This window comes from Haliotis rufescens, unplaced genomic scaffold (assembly GCF_023055435.1).
Source record: "Haliotis rufescens isolate VD_foot unplaced genomic scaffold, xgHalRufe1.0.p SCAF_15, whole genome shotgun sequence".
Taxonomy (NCBI): Eukaryota; Metazoa; Mollusca; class Gastropoda; order Lepetellida; family Haliotidae; genus Haliotis; species Haliotis rufescens.
In genome coordinates this window covers 19,860,523-19,878,391 of record NW_025963835.1, presented here as the reverse complement: position 1 = coordinate 19,878,391, position 17,869 = coordinate 19,860,523, and the positions used below count along the sequence as shown (strand labels likewise).

At 42.1% G+C, this 17,869-nt stretch overlaps 2 protein-coding genes across 2 annotated transcripts; one reads left to right on the top strand and one right to left on the bottom strand.

Moving 5' to 3' along the window:
* Positions 1-10,847: 10,847 nt before the first annotated feature.
* LOC125380066 (toll-like receptor 13) lies at positions 10,848-17,611 on the bottom strand. The gene has a single exon (XM_048396270.1). The coding sequence runs from the start codon at positions 14,179-14,181 to the stop codon at positions 12,124-12,126; it is 2,058 nt and encodes a 685-aa protein (XP_048252227.1). The 5' UTR covers positions 14,182-17,611; the 3' UTR covers positions 10,848-12,123.
* On the top strand, positions 14,611-16,554 carry LOC125379941 (agglutinin-like protein 3). The gene is made up of 2 exons (XM_048395842.1): positions 14,611-14,615; positions 15,303-16,554. The coding sequence occupies exons 1-2, from the start codon at positions 14,611-14,613 to the stop codon at positions 16,552-16,554; spliced, it is 1,257 nt and encodes a 418-aa protein (XP_048251799.1).
* Positions 17,612-17,869: the final 258 nt, after the last annotated feature.

Below are 17,869 nucleotides of genomic sequence, written 5' to 3'. Positions count from 1 at the left end.
CCTTAGGCGTATTCTTAATAAAAACGGAACTAATAAAACGCATCTAAAAACACAATAACCTACCAAATCAAAATCATATTAACAAACAAACATCCACCATACCCAGCTCCCTTAGTTCTCCTCCCCAACCCCATCGGCATCTATTCCAAGTCTCAACATTCCAAAATTCTATATAAGCAACCCCTAAACCCCCCTCTTGGGTTGCACAGACCACTTTCGCCCCTTTCGGAAACACATTAAATGGCCTGGCCGGGCCCGTGTGCGAAATACGCATCAGTCGGAGAGCGCACGTTAAATCTCCAAAGTAAGTAAGTAAGTAAGTTGTCTAAATGACTGTCAATCCGCACCCACCTCACACACACAAGCAGCCACTCAACCAACCACGAACCCTCCCACATCTCACATAGCCAAAACATCAACCCCAGCATGCAAAACAAACCTCAAAATGACCACCACAACACGACCCTCATCCAAGCACCCTACAGCCCATATGGTAACAACACTCTCCCACAAGCAAGCACAACAACAAAACACAAACACTAAGAAATCATCAGCTACACCCATCCCGCAAACACCTTCACAATACTCCACATCATATGCCTCCCCCATGGAAACTCAATCAGCTAAACCTAATCTAACCGATGACGAAGATTCTCCACTACTGAGGAAACAATAGACACTACTCCAACTAAAACAAACCAAACTCCCCAACCAGCCAACACCCAAAACCTAAATAACCTCACCTTACTCCTAGCATACATGCATAGTCAAAACTCACCAAAAGCTTTCAATCTAAAATTAACCGATCTTCCCTTCTTCCTCTTTAACCTCCATCTAAAAGAACTCACCGAATAAAATAAAAACTAAAAACTAAATCACCAATCACCCGACTCCCTAAGTGGACTGCAAGCCCTCCAAAACAAAAATACCAAAAACCGACCTAAATTAATAAATCAAATACTTAAAAGATCCAACGACCTAACTAAGGCAGGCAAACAAATAAACTTCTTGTGGATACCCGCCCACGTAGGAATATACGGTAATGAAAACGCCGATAAAGCAGCTAAACTATCCCTCAAAATCCAAGAAATAAGCTTAAACTTACCCATCTCAAAATCAGAAATTAAAAGTGTAAACAAGCAAAAAATCACCAAAAAATGGCATAACCTATATCTAAACTCAAATAGCCAAATCAAAAAAGTGCTCAGCAAACCACTAACCAAACCAAAAATTCTCCATCCATCAAAAAAAATCGACAGAGTAATCACTAAACTCCAAACAGGACACACCAACCTAAATAACCACCTAAAAAAATAAAAAAACACACTACAGGTAACTGCTCACACTGCAAACAACCAGAAACACGCACTCATCCACTGCACACACTACCTAACACATCGAACCGCATTACAAACCACCCTCAATCTAAACAAGGCTCTCACTCTAGAAGCAATACTAAACCCACAAAATAAACTAGAAAACTTCAAGACCTTAGGCGTATTCTTAATAAAAACGGAACTAATAAAACGCATCTAAAAACACCATAACCTACCAAATCAAAATCATATAAACAAACAAACATCCACCATACCCAGCTCCCTTAGTTCTCCTCCCCAACCCCATCGGCATCTATTCCAAGTCTCAACATTCCAAAATTCTATATAAGCAACCCCTAAACCCCCCTCTTGGGTTGCACAGACCACTTTCGCCCCTTTCGGAAACACATTAAATGGCCTGGCCGGGCCCGTGTGCGAAATACGCATCAGTCGGAGAGCGCACGTTAAATCTCCAAAGTAAGTAAGTAAGTAAGTTGTCTAAATGACTGTCAATCCGCACCCACCTCACACACACAAGCAGCCACTCAACCAACCACGAACCCTCCCACATCTCACATAGCCAAAACATCAACCCCAGCATGCAAAACAAACCTCAAAATGACCACCACAACACGACCCTCATCCAAGCACCCTACAGCCGATATGGTAACAACACTCTCCCACAAGCAAGCACAACAACAAAACACAAACACTAAGAAATCATCAGCTACACCCATCCCGCAAACACCTTCACAATACTCCACATCATATGCCTCCCCCATGGAAACTCAATCAGCTAAACCTAATCTAACCGATGACGAAGATTCTCCACTACTGAGGAAACAATAGACACTACTCCAACTAAAACAAACCAAACTCCCCAACCAGCCAACACCCAAAACCTAAATAACCTCACCTTACTCCTAGCATACATGCATAGTCAAAACTCACCAAAAGCTTTCAATCTAAAATTAACCGATCTTCCCTTCTTCCTCTTTAACCTCCATCTAAAAGAACTCACCGAATAAAATAAAAACTAAAAACTAAATCACCAATCACCCGACTCCCTAAGTGGACTGCAAGCCCTCCAAAACAAAAATACCAAAAACCGACCTAAATTAATAAATCAAATACTTAAAAGATCCAACGACCTAACTAAGGCAGGCAAACAAATAAACTTCTTGTGGATACCCGCCCACGTAGGAATATACGGTAATGAAAACGCCGATAAAGCAGCTAAACTATCCCTCAAAATCCAAGAAATAAGCTTAAACTTACCCATCTCAAAATCAGAAATTAAAAGTGTAAACAAGCAAAAAATCACCAAAAAATGGCATAACCTATATCTAAACTCAAATAGCCAAATCAAAAAAGTGCTCAGCAAACCACTAACCAAACCAAAAATTCTCCATCCATCAAAAAAAATCGACAGAGTAATCACTAAACTCCAAACAGGACACACCAACCTAAATAACCACCTAAAAAAATAAAAAAACACACTACAGGTAACTGCTCACACTGCAAACAACCAGAAACACGCACTCATCCACTGCACACACTACCTAACACATCGAACCGCATTACAAACCACCCTCAATCTAAACAAGGCTCTCACTCTAGAAGCAATACTAAACCCACAAAATAAACTAGAAAACTTCAAGACCTTAGGCGTATTCTTAATAAAAACGGAACTAATAAAACGCATCTAAAAACACCATAACCTACCAAATCAAAATCATATAAACAAACAAACATCCACCATACCCAGCTCCCTTAGTTCTCCTCCCCAACCCCATCGGCATCTATTCCAAGTCTCAACATTCCAAAATTCTATATAAGCAACCCCTAAACCCCCCTCTTGGGTTGCACAGACCACTTTCGCCCCTTTCGGAAACACATTAAATGGCCTGGCCGGGCCCGTGTGCGAAATACGCATCAGTCGGAGAGCGCACGTTAAATCTCCAAAGTAAGTAAGTAAGTAAGTTGTCTAAATGACTGTCAATCCGCACCCACCTCACACACAAGCAGCCACTCAACCAACCACGAACCCTCCCACATCTCACATAGCCAAAACATCAACCCCAGCATGCAAAACAAACCTCAAAATGACCACCACAACACGACCCTCATCCAAGCACCCTACAGCCCATATGGTAACAACACTCTCCCACAAGCAAGCACAACAACAAAACACAAACACTAAGAAATCATCAGCTACACCCATCCCGCAAACACCTTCACAATACTCCACATCATATGCCTCCCCCATGGAAACTCAATCAGCTAAACCTAATCTAACCGATGACGAAGATTCTCCACTACTGAGGAAACAATAGACACTACTCCAACTAAAACAAACCAAACTCCCCAACCAGCCAACACCCAAAACCTAAATAACCTCACCTTACTCCTAGCATACATGCATAGTCAAAACTCACCAAAAGCTTTCAATCTAAAATTAACCGATCTTCCCTTCTTCCTCTTTAACCTCCATCTAAAAGAACTCACCGAATAAAATAAAAACTAAAAACTAAATCACCAATCACCCGACTCCCTAAGTGGACTGCAAGCCCTCCAAAACAAAAATACCAAAAACCGACCTAAATTAATAAATCAAATACTTAAAAGATCCAACGACCTAACTAAGGCAGGCAAACAAATAAACTTCTTGTGGATACCCGCCCACGTAGGAATATACGGTAATGAAAACGCCGATAAAGCAGCTAAACTATCCCTCAAAATCCCAGAAATAAGCTTAAACTTACCCATCTCAAAATCAGAAATTAAAAGTGTAAACAAGCAAAAAATCACCAAAAAATGGCATAACCTATGTCTAAACTCAAATAGCCAAATCAAAAAAGTGCTCAGCAAACCACTAACCAAACCAAAAATTCTCCATCCATCCAAAAAAATCGACAGAGTAATCACTAAACTCCAAACAGGACACACCAACCTAAATAACCACCTAAAAAAATAAAAAAAACACACTACAGGTAACTGCTCACACTGCAAACAACCAGAAACACGCACTCATCCACTGCACACACTACCTAACACATCGAACCGCATTACAAACCACCCTCAATCTAAACAAGGCTCTCACTCTAGAAGCAATACTAAACCCACAAAATAAACTAGAAAACTTCAAGACCTTAGGCGTATTCTTAATAAAAACGGAACTAATAAAACGCATCTAAAAACACCATAACCTACCAAATCAAAATCATATAAACAAACAAACATCCACCATACCCAGCTCCCTTAGTTCTCCTCCCCAACCCCATCGGCATCTATTCCAAGTCTCAACATTCCAAAATTCTATATAAGCAACCCCTAAACCCCCCTCTTGGGTTGCACAGACCACTTTCGCCCCTTTCGGAAACACATTAAATGGCCTGGCCGGGCCCGTGTGCGAAATACGCATCAGTCGGAGAGCGCACGTTAAATCTCCAAAGTAAGTAAGTAAGTAAGTTGTCTAAATGACTGTCAATCCGCACCCACCTCACACACACAAGCAGCCACTCAACCAACCACGAACCCTCCCACATCTCACATAGCCAAAACATCAACCCCAGCATGCAAAACAAACCTCAAAATGACCACCACAACACGACCCTCATCCAAGCACCCTACAGCCCATATGGTAACAACACTCTCCCACAAGCAAGCACAACAACAAAACACAAACACTAAGAAATCATCAGCTACACCCATCCCGCAAACACCTTCACAATACTCCACATCATATGCCTCCCCCATGGAAACTCAATCAGCTAAACCTAATCTAACCGATGACGAAGATTCTCCACTACTGAGGAAACAATAGACACTACTCCAACTAAAACAAACCAAACTCCCCAACCAGCCAACACCCAAAACCTAAATAACCTCACCTTACTCCCAGCATACATGCATAGTCAAAACTCACCAAAAGCTTTCAATCTAAAATTAACCGATCTTCCCTTCTTCCTCTTTAACCTCCATCTAAAAGAACTCACCGAATAAAATAAAAACTAAAAACTAAATCACCAATCACCCGACTCCCTAAGTGGACTGCAAGCCCTCCAAAACAAAAATACCAAAAACCGACCTAAATTAATAAATCAAATACTTAAAAGATCCAACGACCTAACTAAGGCAGGCAAACAAATAAACTTCTTGTGGATACCCGCCCACGTAGGAATATACGGTAATGAAAACGCCGATAAAGCAGCTAAACTATCCCTCAAAATCCCAGAAATAAGCTTAAACTTACCCATCTCAAAATCAGAAATTAAAAGTGTAAACAAGCAAAAAATCACCAAAAAATGGCATAACCTATATCTAAACTCAAATAGCCAAATCAAAAAAGTGCTCAGCAAACCACTAACCAAACCAAAAATTCTCCATCCATAAAAAAAAATCGACAGAGTAATCACTAAACTCCAAACAGGACACACCAACCTAAATAACCACCTAAAAAAATAAAAAAACACACTACAGGTAACTGCTCACACTGCAAACAACCAGAAACACGCACTCATCCACTGCACACACTACCTAACACATCGAACCGCATTACAAACCACCCTCAATCTAAACAAGGCTCTCACTCTAGAAGCAATACTAAACCCACAAAATAAACTAGAAAACTTCAAGGCCTTAGGCGTATTCTTAATAAAAACGGAACTAATAAAACGCATCTAAAAACACAATAACTTACCAAATCAAAATCATATAAACAAACAAACATCCACCATACCAAGCTCCCTTAGTTCTCCTCCCCAAACCCATCGGCATCTATTCCAAGTCTCAAAATTCCCAAATTCTATATAAGCAACCCCTAAACCCCCCTCTTGGGTTGCACAGACCACTTTCGCCCCTTTCGGAAACACATTAAATGGCCTGGCCGGGCCCGTGTGCGAAATACGCATCAGTCGGAAAGCGCACGTTAAATCTCCAAAGTAAGTAAGTAAGTAAGTATTGTCTAAATGATAACTCTTTGTGTGTGAAAAAAATTCATATGTCTTAAAATATATATACGTCTGTTTTGGATAGAAAGTATTGTTACTTGGGTAGCAAACATCTGTGGGTGTGTGTTCTGTCTTGAACTCTGCCAGCAGCTAGTTCTCAAAATAATGACTTGTCACATATACGTCAGGGTAATAACAGAATCGATGTAATGTTGAAATTCGTTTTATTGAAAACAGGACATAAATCGGCGTCATACACAAAGTAACATTGTTGTAAACTATATTACAACAGTAACAATCGTTAACAAGCACTTCAAACACATGATATACGATTGCATGCGCATCAGGATAATAATGTCCATTTGCAATTTCTTTACAAAAAAAAACAATGCATGAACCATCATGGACATAGTAACATGCTAACATTGTAACAATATTACAACAGTAACAATCAACAACAAAACATATTAATTGCCTCAATCGTGGAAGAATATAACAAAGGCCAAATAGCACACCAACTAGGTTCAAAACTGCAAACAGGCCATTAGATGAGACTCTGGTAGACACGGCTGACCGAAAGAGGGAGAAGACATGCTTCGAGCACTCATCCTTTGCCTACTTCTTCCCATCTTTTTCTGGCCTGCAGTCCCTGACTTGGATCGTGCCCGAAACTTCTTCAAATCGTCAACGTGATCAGCGTGCAGCATGGGAACGTAGGTCTGGGGTTCACACATACCCTGCAAAGAAACAAACAAGAGACATTAAAATCTACCTTTAGCGAATTCAGTCACGTGCAGTCTCCGTACAAGATACAAAGTATATGCCAGAGTGGGCTATTAAGGTTGTCCATATGAATGTTGAATAGATTGATATTATCATTAATTATTACATATTTCAAACAGGACGGATGAACAGATTACATAGTCTACATCGGAGCATGACTCAGTGTCAAAATTATTACAAATGTCAAACAGTTCGGATGACAAACATAGTCTACAACGCTCGCTCCCTGCGTGCCAATAAAAGTGTAAACCCCAGAGTTCGAATCTGTACCGCATCTTCCATTCATGAGGGGCGGTCGGGTAGCCTCGTGGTTAAAGCGTTCGCTCGTCACGCCGAAGACCTGGGTTCGATTCCCGACATGGGTACAATGTGTGAAGCCCATTTCTGGTGTCCCCCGCCGTGATATTGCTGGAATATTGCTAAAAGCGGCGTAAAACAATACTCACTCACTCACTCACGCACTCCATTCATGATATGAATATTAAAAACACTGCACAATTCCAACAAGCATTTACCAAGCCTATTTACTATATGTTGTGATCAAGACATATCTTAATCGAACAGTAAGAAAACGCCGCGTTCACATATCTCTATCCATATTAAAGGGGGTTACAATCAGAACAATAACAAAAGCTGACACTCTTCCGAACTTCGTTCACCATATTTCAAGAATACATCAAATTAACTGAAAACAGTATATAAATCGGTTTGGGGTAACCAATGATATCAAACGAGGTAACAACATTCATAAAGCTAAAAGCATCGAGTCTGACGCTCAGACCAGACACATTCCAGAAACTAAATCTAATGTTGTCAGTGAGGAAAGTTTCCTTAAGCTTAGTAACAGAGTCAGTAATATTTTTTACACTTGGATAAGGAGAAATGTCATTTGTGATTTCACATGAGTGAAGTTTCTTATAATCACAAATGCCATGGCCACTTCCCTGTTTACTGCCTGTTATTTCTCTAGTGTGAGCGCTTGAGCCAAATTTGGCACCATGATGGGGCCCCTGCTGATCCTGCTCCCGTGGATGCCTGTCTACATTGTCACTACCCTGCTGGTCGGAAGTCAAATCACCTCACACTCTCTGCAATTTGTCCACCTTTATAATAAAAGTGGGGGCGGTCGGGTAGCCTAGTGGTAAAAGCGTTCGCTCGTCACGCCGAAGACCTGGGTTCGATTCCCGACATGGGTACAATGTGGTGAAGCCCATTTCTGGTGTCCCCCGCCGTGATATTACTGGAATATTGCTAAAAGCGGCGTAAAACCATAACACTCACTCACTATAATAAAAGAGTTTATCAGTGTTTAATGTTCTCAGCATATTTAACTCTGAACGCTGATTACGTGTCAAATCTCTGGCAGCTCCAATCCCCATATCCTTTAGTGTGGCTCTCATACCAACAATCTGTAGCTTGCCCATCCAGTAGGTCAGTCTCACTGTGAGTGGGCGTGGTGTCCTGCCTCCTCGTGAGGGCAGCCTGTGAGTACCTTCTACATCTTTAGTAGATAGACGGGGAGACCTCGGGGCCTGGATCTTTATCTCTAGCTCTGTTGATAATGTCTAGTGCTTTGTCACTTCACACATCGTAGCACCCCTACCAGCTTCAGGGACTCCATGGAGAATGAGATTGTTTTGTCGACTGTAGCGTTCATGGTGTTCAACTCTCTCCTCATTATGACGGAGTATATCACAGTAGATGTTCATACCTCAAGTTCTTACCCTAGAGCATATATATCCAATCTCATTATATCTTGAGGTTCTGTAGTACTGTCTACAATCCTTTCTCAGATCACGTACCTCGTCCTTAATTAACTTAAGCTCTGTTTTAATTGAGTCGATGTTCTTATTTCCTCTCTCTTTTGATCCTCTAATTTCCTCAGTTAATGTCCTCTTTAACCTACCAGATCTGTTACAGGTCCAGGGTTAAGCTCAATGTCACCAGACAATCACATCACAGTGTTGTCCAACATCAATCTTATTGTCCAGTTTTCGATATGTCAACAAAGTAAGGAAAGTTCTGCAGGTAAGGATATTCCCACAACACTCACCTGACATGCACGTCGCTGGTGGCGGAATAAGGTAACACGGAAGGTATAGTTGATGGTGTAGATGACCCTTGATACCACGCAGAGGCCAGAAGTGTTGTATAAAACAACAAACGATTGGCCACGTTGGTCTCGCCTGACCAGTCTGACAACGGAGTGAAGGGAAGAATTTGTTCTACTTGCCTGTAACCTGAAGGCGTCTTGACTCTGGGCCCTTCACACATTGATTGATAGTTTCAATACAAACCAGAAGAGAAGGAAATGGAAACTGCACTCCAATCGCGGATAAGTTAAGTTGTCGATGCAAAGGTTTTGATATTTCACACATCATCTGGGTACAGTCAGATAAACAACTTTCAAGTACTATTACTGGTGAACTAAGGATGAGCTCAAGAAAAAGTATTATGATTATTCATACAATGTACGATTGCTGTTTCAACAAAGTACAATCGTTTGATAAAGGAAGCACATTTGTTGGTAAGGTGAAGTACAAGCGAAGGTTAGACGAAGTACACTTGATGGTTAGACGAAGTACACTTGATTGTAAAACGAAGCACAATCGATGGTTAGACGAAGTACAATCGATGGTTAGACGAAGTACAATCAATGGTTAGACGAAGTAAAATTGATGATTAGACGAAGTACAATTGATGGTTAGACGAAGAACAATTGATGGTTAGACGAAGTACAATTGGTGGTTGGACGAAGTACAATTGATGTTTAGACGAAGTACAATCGATGGTTAGACGAAGTACAATCAATGGTTAGACGAAGTAAAATTGATGATTAGACGAAGTACAATTGATGGGTAGACGAAGAACAATTGGTGGTAAGACGAAGTACAATTGGTGGTTAGACGAAGTACAAGCAATGGTTAGACGAAGTACAATCGATGTTTAGATCAAGTACAATCGGTGTTTAGACGAAGTACACATCATTAGTTAGACGAAGTAATCTCGATGGTAAGACGAACTATAATCGTTATTTAGACGAGGTACAATTGTAGGTTAGATGAATTTGTTTTCCCGACTTATCTATTGACCTGAGAGTAATCTCCCCTACAGTGTGGACAGAAGTTACTACGATTTCTAGGTGTAGGTGTATGTCTTTCACTCCACAAAACAGCCTTTCCATAGTTGGGAGGTGGAGTGAAATTGGGTTTAACGTGGCGTTCAAGATTATTACACTTATATTGCGACGTACACTGGATTCAAGTACTGTTTGTTTGTTTATTATTTAACGACGCACTCAGCAATATGTCAGCTGTATGACGGCAATCTGTAAATAATCGTGTCTGAACCAGACAATCCAGTGACTGATATCATGAGCATCGATCCACGCAAGTGTGATACGACGCAATACATCAACCAAGTCAGCCAGCCTAACCACCCAATCCCATTAGTCGCCTCTTACGACAAGCATGGGTTGTTGTCCATTTCTAGCCCGGATCGTCACAGGTCTTCAAATACGAATACCCAACACAGACACAGTATGCTGATTCCAAGCTGACCAGTCTTTGCGTTATCCCCTGATGCCGAGCTCCAGGCAGGGAAGTACCATCTTTTACCGTCTTTTGGTATGACGCGGCCGGGGATCGAACCACCGAGCGTCCGCTGTCCAGGTGCTCTCCAGGCGGACGCTCTATCCACTAGACCAAGGAGTCGGTCCAAACTTTCTCTAATTTTTAAAAACTTTTAAGTGAGACAACCAGTGCAGGCGAGTGTGTTAACGAACAACATACATTCCTTTCAAGTTGGAGACATGTTTTTTAATAGATCGCAAATAATACATATGTCTGGTGACAATAAAACCCATTCGTAAAATATTTACTGTCACAAGAAGCTTGATCAGCAAAACTAATTGTAAAATATAATTCCGGGAATATCTCCATCCCACACAGTAAAATCGCAGCTATGTGTTTCTGAAAAAACCGTCACGTTAAGCGGTATAATGTCCGACTTTGCCAGTAGACAACAGACAGGAATCTCAGATTAAAGTACTCCATCCGATTTATCATTTCGAAGACATTCTGTTTTGGAACACGGTATTAAAATACCTGCAATTTCAGTTAATAAGAGAATTGAGTTTTACGCTCCTTTTTCTATTTACCTGTAATATCACAAAATGACAAATGGATTTCACACATTGTACATGAGCGGTTTCGAACTCAGGATTTTCGCGAGACGAGGGAATGTTTCAGCCACTAGGCTATCCCAGCAGCACTGGACCTAGTTACCTAGTGAGCATTGCTTTTATGAGATATAGTACATGTTGCTACAGTGTACCAGCCATGACTTCGTTTTCACAACATCCGTCTGAAAGTAACACTAACATATCCCTTACAATGTCAATGTGAATACCACGCTGTGACTTCAAACTTTCAATTGGACATCTTTCACGGCGCCAAGGAGACATGGATGGTCCATTCGTCTAAGGCATCGGATGTCGCTGTACCTAATAAGCCTCCTTAGCAGTGTTATGATCCAATGATCATGGATTCGAATCTCATGTACAAGTTAATGTAGGAGGAATATTTATGAAATGCTGGGCTATATACTGATTTACAAAAGTATTTGCTTCCGTATAATGGATAATTCTTCAACAGAATACTAAACTACAAACTACGATCACCACAACTGCTATATGTAATTGGAAACGTATTTGTATGTGTGCAGAACCTTTCACAACTAACACCACTAACATAACATGTGAAAACAAAGCATAATTTGGACAATAATTGAAAGCGGTCCAATGTTCTTTTTCACTCTAAACTCAGTATAACGAAAACATAGGCAATTGATGGATACAAAATTTAAGTATCGATGATCGATGACATGCATCCACCAAGTCAGCGAGCCTGACCACCCGCTCGCGTCAGTCGCCTCTTACGACAAACATAGTCGCCTGCATGGGTTGCTGAAGACCTATTCTACCCCGGGTCTTCACGGGTCGTATACTGAAAGAAAACTGTTACAATATATTTAAAGATTTCCAACCTTGTTTTGTCCAAATGAAATTGTAGTTACATTGTGTGTAATTCGTCTGACCTATTTAGCATCAACAGGACTTGATTCCAAAATTCAACTTCATTCCCACCACGCCCAGGCCAAGTCATGACCCTACAATCTTGTAGTAGACGGGATAGAAACACGGACATATACCTGTCATCGATGTCCTCCAAAAGGACCACAACAAACGCCTCGTGGGGGTCCTCTAAGCGTTTCTGTACCAAGGACAACTCGAACTGACACCCAATGTCCTTACAGAAGCTGTTGGACACGACCATGAGAACCTTCCGACAGCCATTAAGATTCTTCACAATGCTGTCCATGATGTGAATCTTTGGATCAAAATCCCGTGAACGGAAACAAATCCTCAAACGACCTTTGTCCTCCAAGTTGGGCAATGCTTGATGTCTGACCCACACGAAGTCTTCATTCGAGTACAGAAGGTAGACGTCACTCATCAGGAGAGGTATGGATTCAGATGAGGAGCTACGTGTCCTCCTTTTCCAAACTAGAAAGTAGCGGATATCCCACCTCCACTTGTATCCAAGAGCGAAACATAAAAGACACATCAGCACAGCAACAACGGCGCCAACCACTAGAAAGACATACCGGCTATTATAGAGGCATTCATAGTACGTAACAGATTGAACATCCACCAGTCTCTGCCCTTTAGTTTCCGGAGGGCTAAAACAAGTATAAAAGGATAAACGACGGCTGAACAAACTTCGGGCTTCGACGAGCCAAGTTCTCAACCAAAGTAAGTCACAGTCACAATTGAAGGGATTGCCTTCGATATTGGCATAGATGAGACGACTCCGTATGGAGTTCGGTATAACCAAATACCTGAGATTGTTGTGACATAATGACATATTCAGAAGCTTGATGTTGTTGACAAACATGTTGTTGCTTATCGAACTAATGAAATTGTGACCTAGAAGAATGATCTCGAGTCCAGTTAATTCAGATATAACACCGGGCACTTTTTGTAAGCTGCAGTTGGTGCAGTTCAAATAGTTTAATGTTTTGTGTAATGGTCGCAAAAGGTGATCAAGTTTTTCTGCGGTGATGTTGATACCAGAGAGGTCAAGTTTGTTGAGACTGTTGCATCCTATGAATGCCTCGTCATCAATATCAGTCTGAGGAGATGACAACTGTTTCATAATAAGCTTTTGAAGACTCTTAAATGAACTGAAGGTCTCACTACCTATCACTTGAATGGGGTTCCCCGATATTTCCAAATCAGTCAGACATGCTACTGTACACATTCTCAAACAACCGAAACTACTCTTATTCAGATACGAAATCTGATTGTAACCAATTCGCAGGGTGTACAGGTTAGGGAAGGCAGATTTACCATTGGAACAGAAATCAGGCATCGATGTAACATTATTATCAGCAATCCACAATGTGCGAATTATCTTCGAAAATACCCGATTGAAGTTATCTGGGTATATCCTAATCTTGTTGCTATCAAGATTCAAAGTTATCAGTTTAGGAAACCCTGAAAAGTGGCTAAAGTTAAATTTGGCCAATTTGTTTCCAGCAAGATGGATCCCTTTTATTTGGCTTTTCTGGAGACCCTTCAGTAGATTCTCTTCAAGATCCGAGTCGCTGATGCCAATGTGATTGAGATAGATGTAACTTAAAGTAGAAGCCAATGAATGAAAAGCAGTGGCCAGTTTTGTGAGAATGAGAGGGTTATGACTTAGTGTTAGGCTTTGTAACTTGGTCAGTTTCCTGAAGGCCCGTTCAGATACATGGGATATATTGCTGTGTCCAAGATTAAGATGCTGTAGGTTTAATGTAGTGAGGTTTTCAAAAGTATTGTGTCCGATATACGGAAGGTAGTTATATTCAAAGCGAAAAATTGTAATAGCACACTCAGTTCTCAGTTTAGGAATATATGTTAAACGGTCGTGATTACCACTACAATTAGCAGTGTTATTACGACACCAACAAAGGTTTTCATAACATGGCCTTCCATAAGGGTCAGGAATCTCCCCGCTACTGGTATAAATACTAACTAGACAACCAACCAACAGGAGGGCAAGCAGTGTCTCTGACGTCATCATCTACCGACCGTGATGTGTCTTATTTGGAACCTTCTCCTTTTCCTGGGACCTCCCCAAGAGCTAAAACGATTCCTAGCCTATCTATTCACAAACAGCCAAATATTATTTAGTTGTACACAATCATATACATATATCTAGGATAAAAAGTGACATGCGAAATAGTTGCCTCCAAAGTTACACATATGCCATATTAAGTCACAGTAATACACACAGCATAAGGATGAGACGCACTATGTCTGACAATCTCCCAGATGTCGTGCTGGTCCCCACACAGTTAAGCAGATGCCGAACTGGCTTCCTTCAGTTCCATAGATATCGTATTGGGAACTTCCAACGTTACATAGACGGCGAAATGGTTGCCTCCAAAGTTACACATGTGCCTTATTGAGTCACAGTTATACACACAGACTATGTCTGACAATCTCCCAGATGTCGTACTGGTCACCACACAGTTAAGCAGATGCCATACTAGTTGCTTTGGTTACACAGGTGCTGTGCTGCATTTCTCCACAGCTGTGTTGATGCCGCACTGGTTACCTCCTCAGATACACAGGTGCCGCACTGGTTACCTCCACAGATATCCTGATGCCGCACTGGTTACCTCCACAGATATTCTGATGCCGCACAGGTTACCTCCACAGATATCCTGATGCCGCACAGGTTACCTCCACAGATATCCTGATGCCGCACTGGTTACCTCCACAGATACCCTGATGCCGCACTAGTTACCTCCACAGATATCCTGATGCCGCACTGGTTACCTCCACAGATACCCTGATGCCGCACTAGTTACCTCCACAGATATCCTGATGCTGCACTGGTTACCTCCACAGATATCCTGATGCTGCACTGGTTACCTCCACAGATATCCTGATGCCGCACTGGTTACCTCCACAGATATCCTGATGCTGCACTGGTTACCTCCTCAGATATCCTGATGCCGCACTGGTTACCTCCACAGATATCCTGATGCCGCACTGGTTACCTCCACAGATATCCTGATGCCGCACTGGTTACCTCCTCAGATATCCTGATGCCGCACTGGTTACCTCCACAGATATCCTGATGCCGCACTGGTTACCTCCACAGATATCCTGATGCCGCACTGGTTACCTCCACAGATACGCAGGTGGCTACCACCAAGCCACACAGTTAGTACTGGCTACCACTAAGCAACGCAGATTCAGTACTGGCAACCACCAAACCACACAGATTCAGGACTGGCTACCACCAAACCACACACATTCAGTACTGGCTACCACCAAACAAAACAGATTCAGTACTGGCTACCTCCAAGCCCCACTGGTTCAGTACTGGTTACCTCCAAGCCTCACAGATTCAGTACTTGCTACCTCCAAGTCACACAGATTCAGTAATGGCTACCACCAAGCCTCACTGGTTCAGTACTGGCTACCACCAAGCCACGTAGATTCAGTACTAGCTACCTCCAAGCCTCACAGATTCAGTACTGGTTACCAACAAGCCACACAGATTCAGTACTGGTTACCCCCAAGCTACACAGATTCAGTATTGACTACCACCAAGCCTCACTGGTTCAGTACTGGCTACCACCAAGTCATGCAGATTCAGTACTGGCTACCTCCAAGCCTCACAGATTCAGTACTGGTTACCTCCAAGCCACACAGACACTGTACTGGCTACCACCAAGCCATGCAGATTCAGTACTGGCTACCAACAAGCCACGCAGATTCAGTACTGGCTACCTCCAAGCCTCACAGATTCAGTACTGGTTACCTCCAAGCCACACAGACACTGTACTGGCTACCACCAAGCCATGCAGATTCAGTACTGGCTACCTCCAAGCCTCACAGATTCAGTACTTGCTACCTCCAAGCCACTCAGATTCAGTACTTGCTACCACTAAGCCTCACTGGTTCAGTACTGGCTACCAACAAGCCACGCAGATTCAGTACTGGCTACCTCCAAGCCTCACAGATTCAGTACTTGCTACCTCCAAGCCACGCAGATTCAGTACTGGCTACCCCCAAGCCACACAGATTCAGTACTGGTTACCTCCAAGCCTCACTGGTTCAGTACTGGCTACCTCCAAGCCTCACTGGTTCAGTACTTGCTACTACCAAGCCTCACTGGTTCAGTACTGGCTACCACCAAGCCTCACTGGTTCAGTACTGGTTACCACAAAGCCACACAGATTCAGTACTGGTTACCCCAAAAAGCCACACAGATGCAGTCCTGGTTACCTCCAAGCCTCACTGGTTCAGTACTGGCTACCGCCAAGCCTCACTGGTTCAGTACTGGCTACCTCCAAGCCTCATTGGTTCAGTACTGGTTACCCACAAGCCACACAGATTCAGTACTGGTTACCCCAAAGCCACACAGATTCAGTACTGATTACCCCAAAGCCACACAGATGCAGTCCTGGTTACCACCAATGTCTCACACTAACGCAGATTCCTGACAGGTTACAGTCGCTGTCGATGTTTAAGTGAGCGCCACAGTCATGCACATGTCGACCTGTATCTTCAGTGTCACACAGTCCTCATACACACTACGAATTGTGTCCTGGTCACAAGGAAACGTGTCTTTATCGACTACATACACCGCAATCTAAACATGCACTGGTAGCGAAAGTATCGTGCACAGAGGGAAGTAGAACTGGCTCAAAAGCAAAGGTCGTGTAATATTAGAAATACGCAGGACCTGAAACTCATTTACACGTAAGGCCATACATGTAATATTTGAGTTCAGGGGGAAATAGTTTCTATAAAAAAAATCCGACAAGGAAATTGAAACTGCACTACAATCGCGGATAAGTTAAGCTGTCGATCTGGGGTGTTATTATTTCATACACGATCTGGGTACAGTTAGACCAACACCATGTCTCAAAAACTCTTACTGGTGAACTAAGGTTGAGCGCAAGAAAATGCATAATCATTGTTCATACTGAGTACGATAGCTGGTTTAACAAAGTACAATCGTTAGATAAAGGAAGCACAGTTTTTGGTAAGGCCAACTACAATCGATGGTTAGACGAAGGTCAATCGATGGTTAGAGAAAGTACAAGCGATGGATAGACAAAGTACAAGCGATGGATAGACAAAGTACAAGCTATGGATAGACAAAGTACAAGCGATGGATAGACAAAGTACAAGCGATGGATAGACAAAGTACAAGCGATGGATAGACAAAGTACAAGCGATGGATAGACAAAGTACAAGCGATGGATAGACAAAGTACAAGCGATGGTTAGACAAAGTACAAGCGATGGATAGACAAAAGTACAAGCGATGGTTAAACAAAGTACAAGCGATGGATAGACAAAGTACAAACGATGGATAGACAAAGTACAAGCGATGGTTAGACAAAGTACAAACGATGGATAGACAAAGTACAAGCGATGGTTAGACGAAGGTCAATCGATGGTTAGAGAAAGTACAAGCGATGGATAGACAAAGTACAAGCGATGGATAGACAAAAAAGTACAAGCTATGGTTCGACAAAGTACAAGTGATGGATAGACAAAGTACAAGCGATGGATAGACAAAGTACAAGCGATGGATAGACAAAGTACAAGCGATGGATAGACAAAGTACAAGCTATGGTTAGACAAAGTACAAACGATGGATAGGCAAAGTACAAGCGATGGATAGACAAAGTACAAGCGTAGATAGACAAAGTACAAGCGATGGATAGACAAAGTACAAGC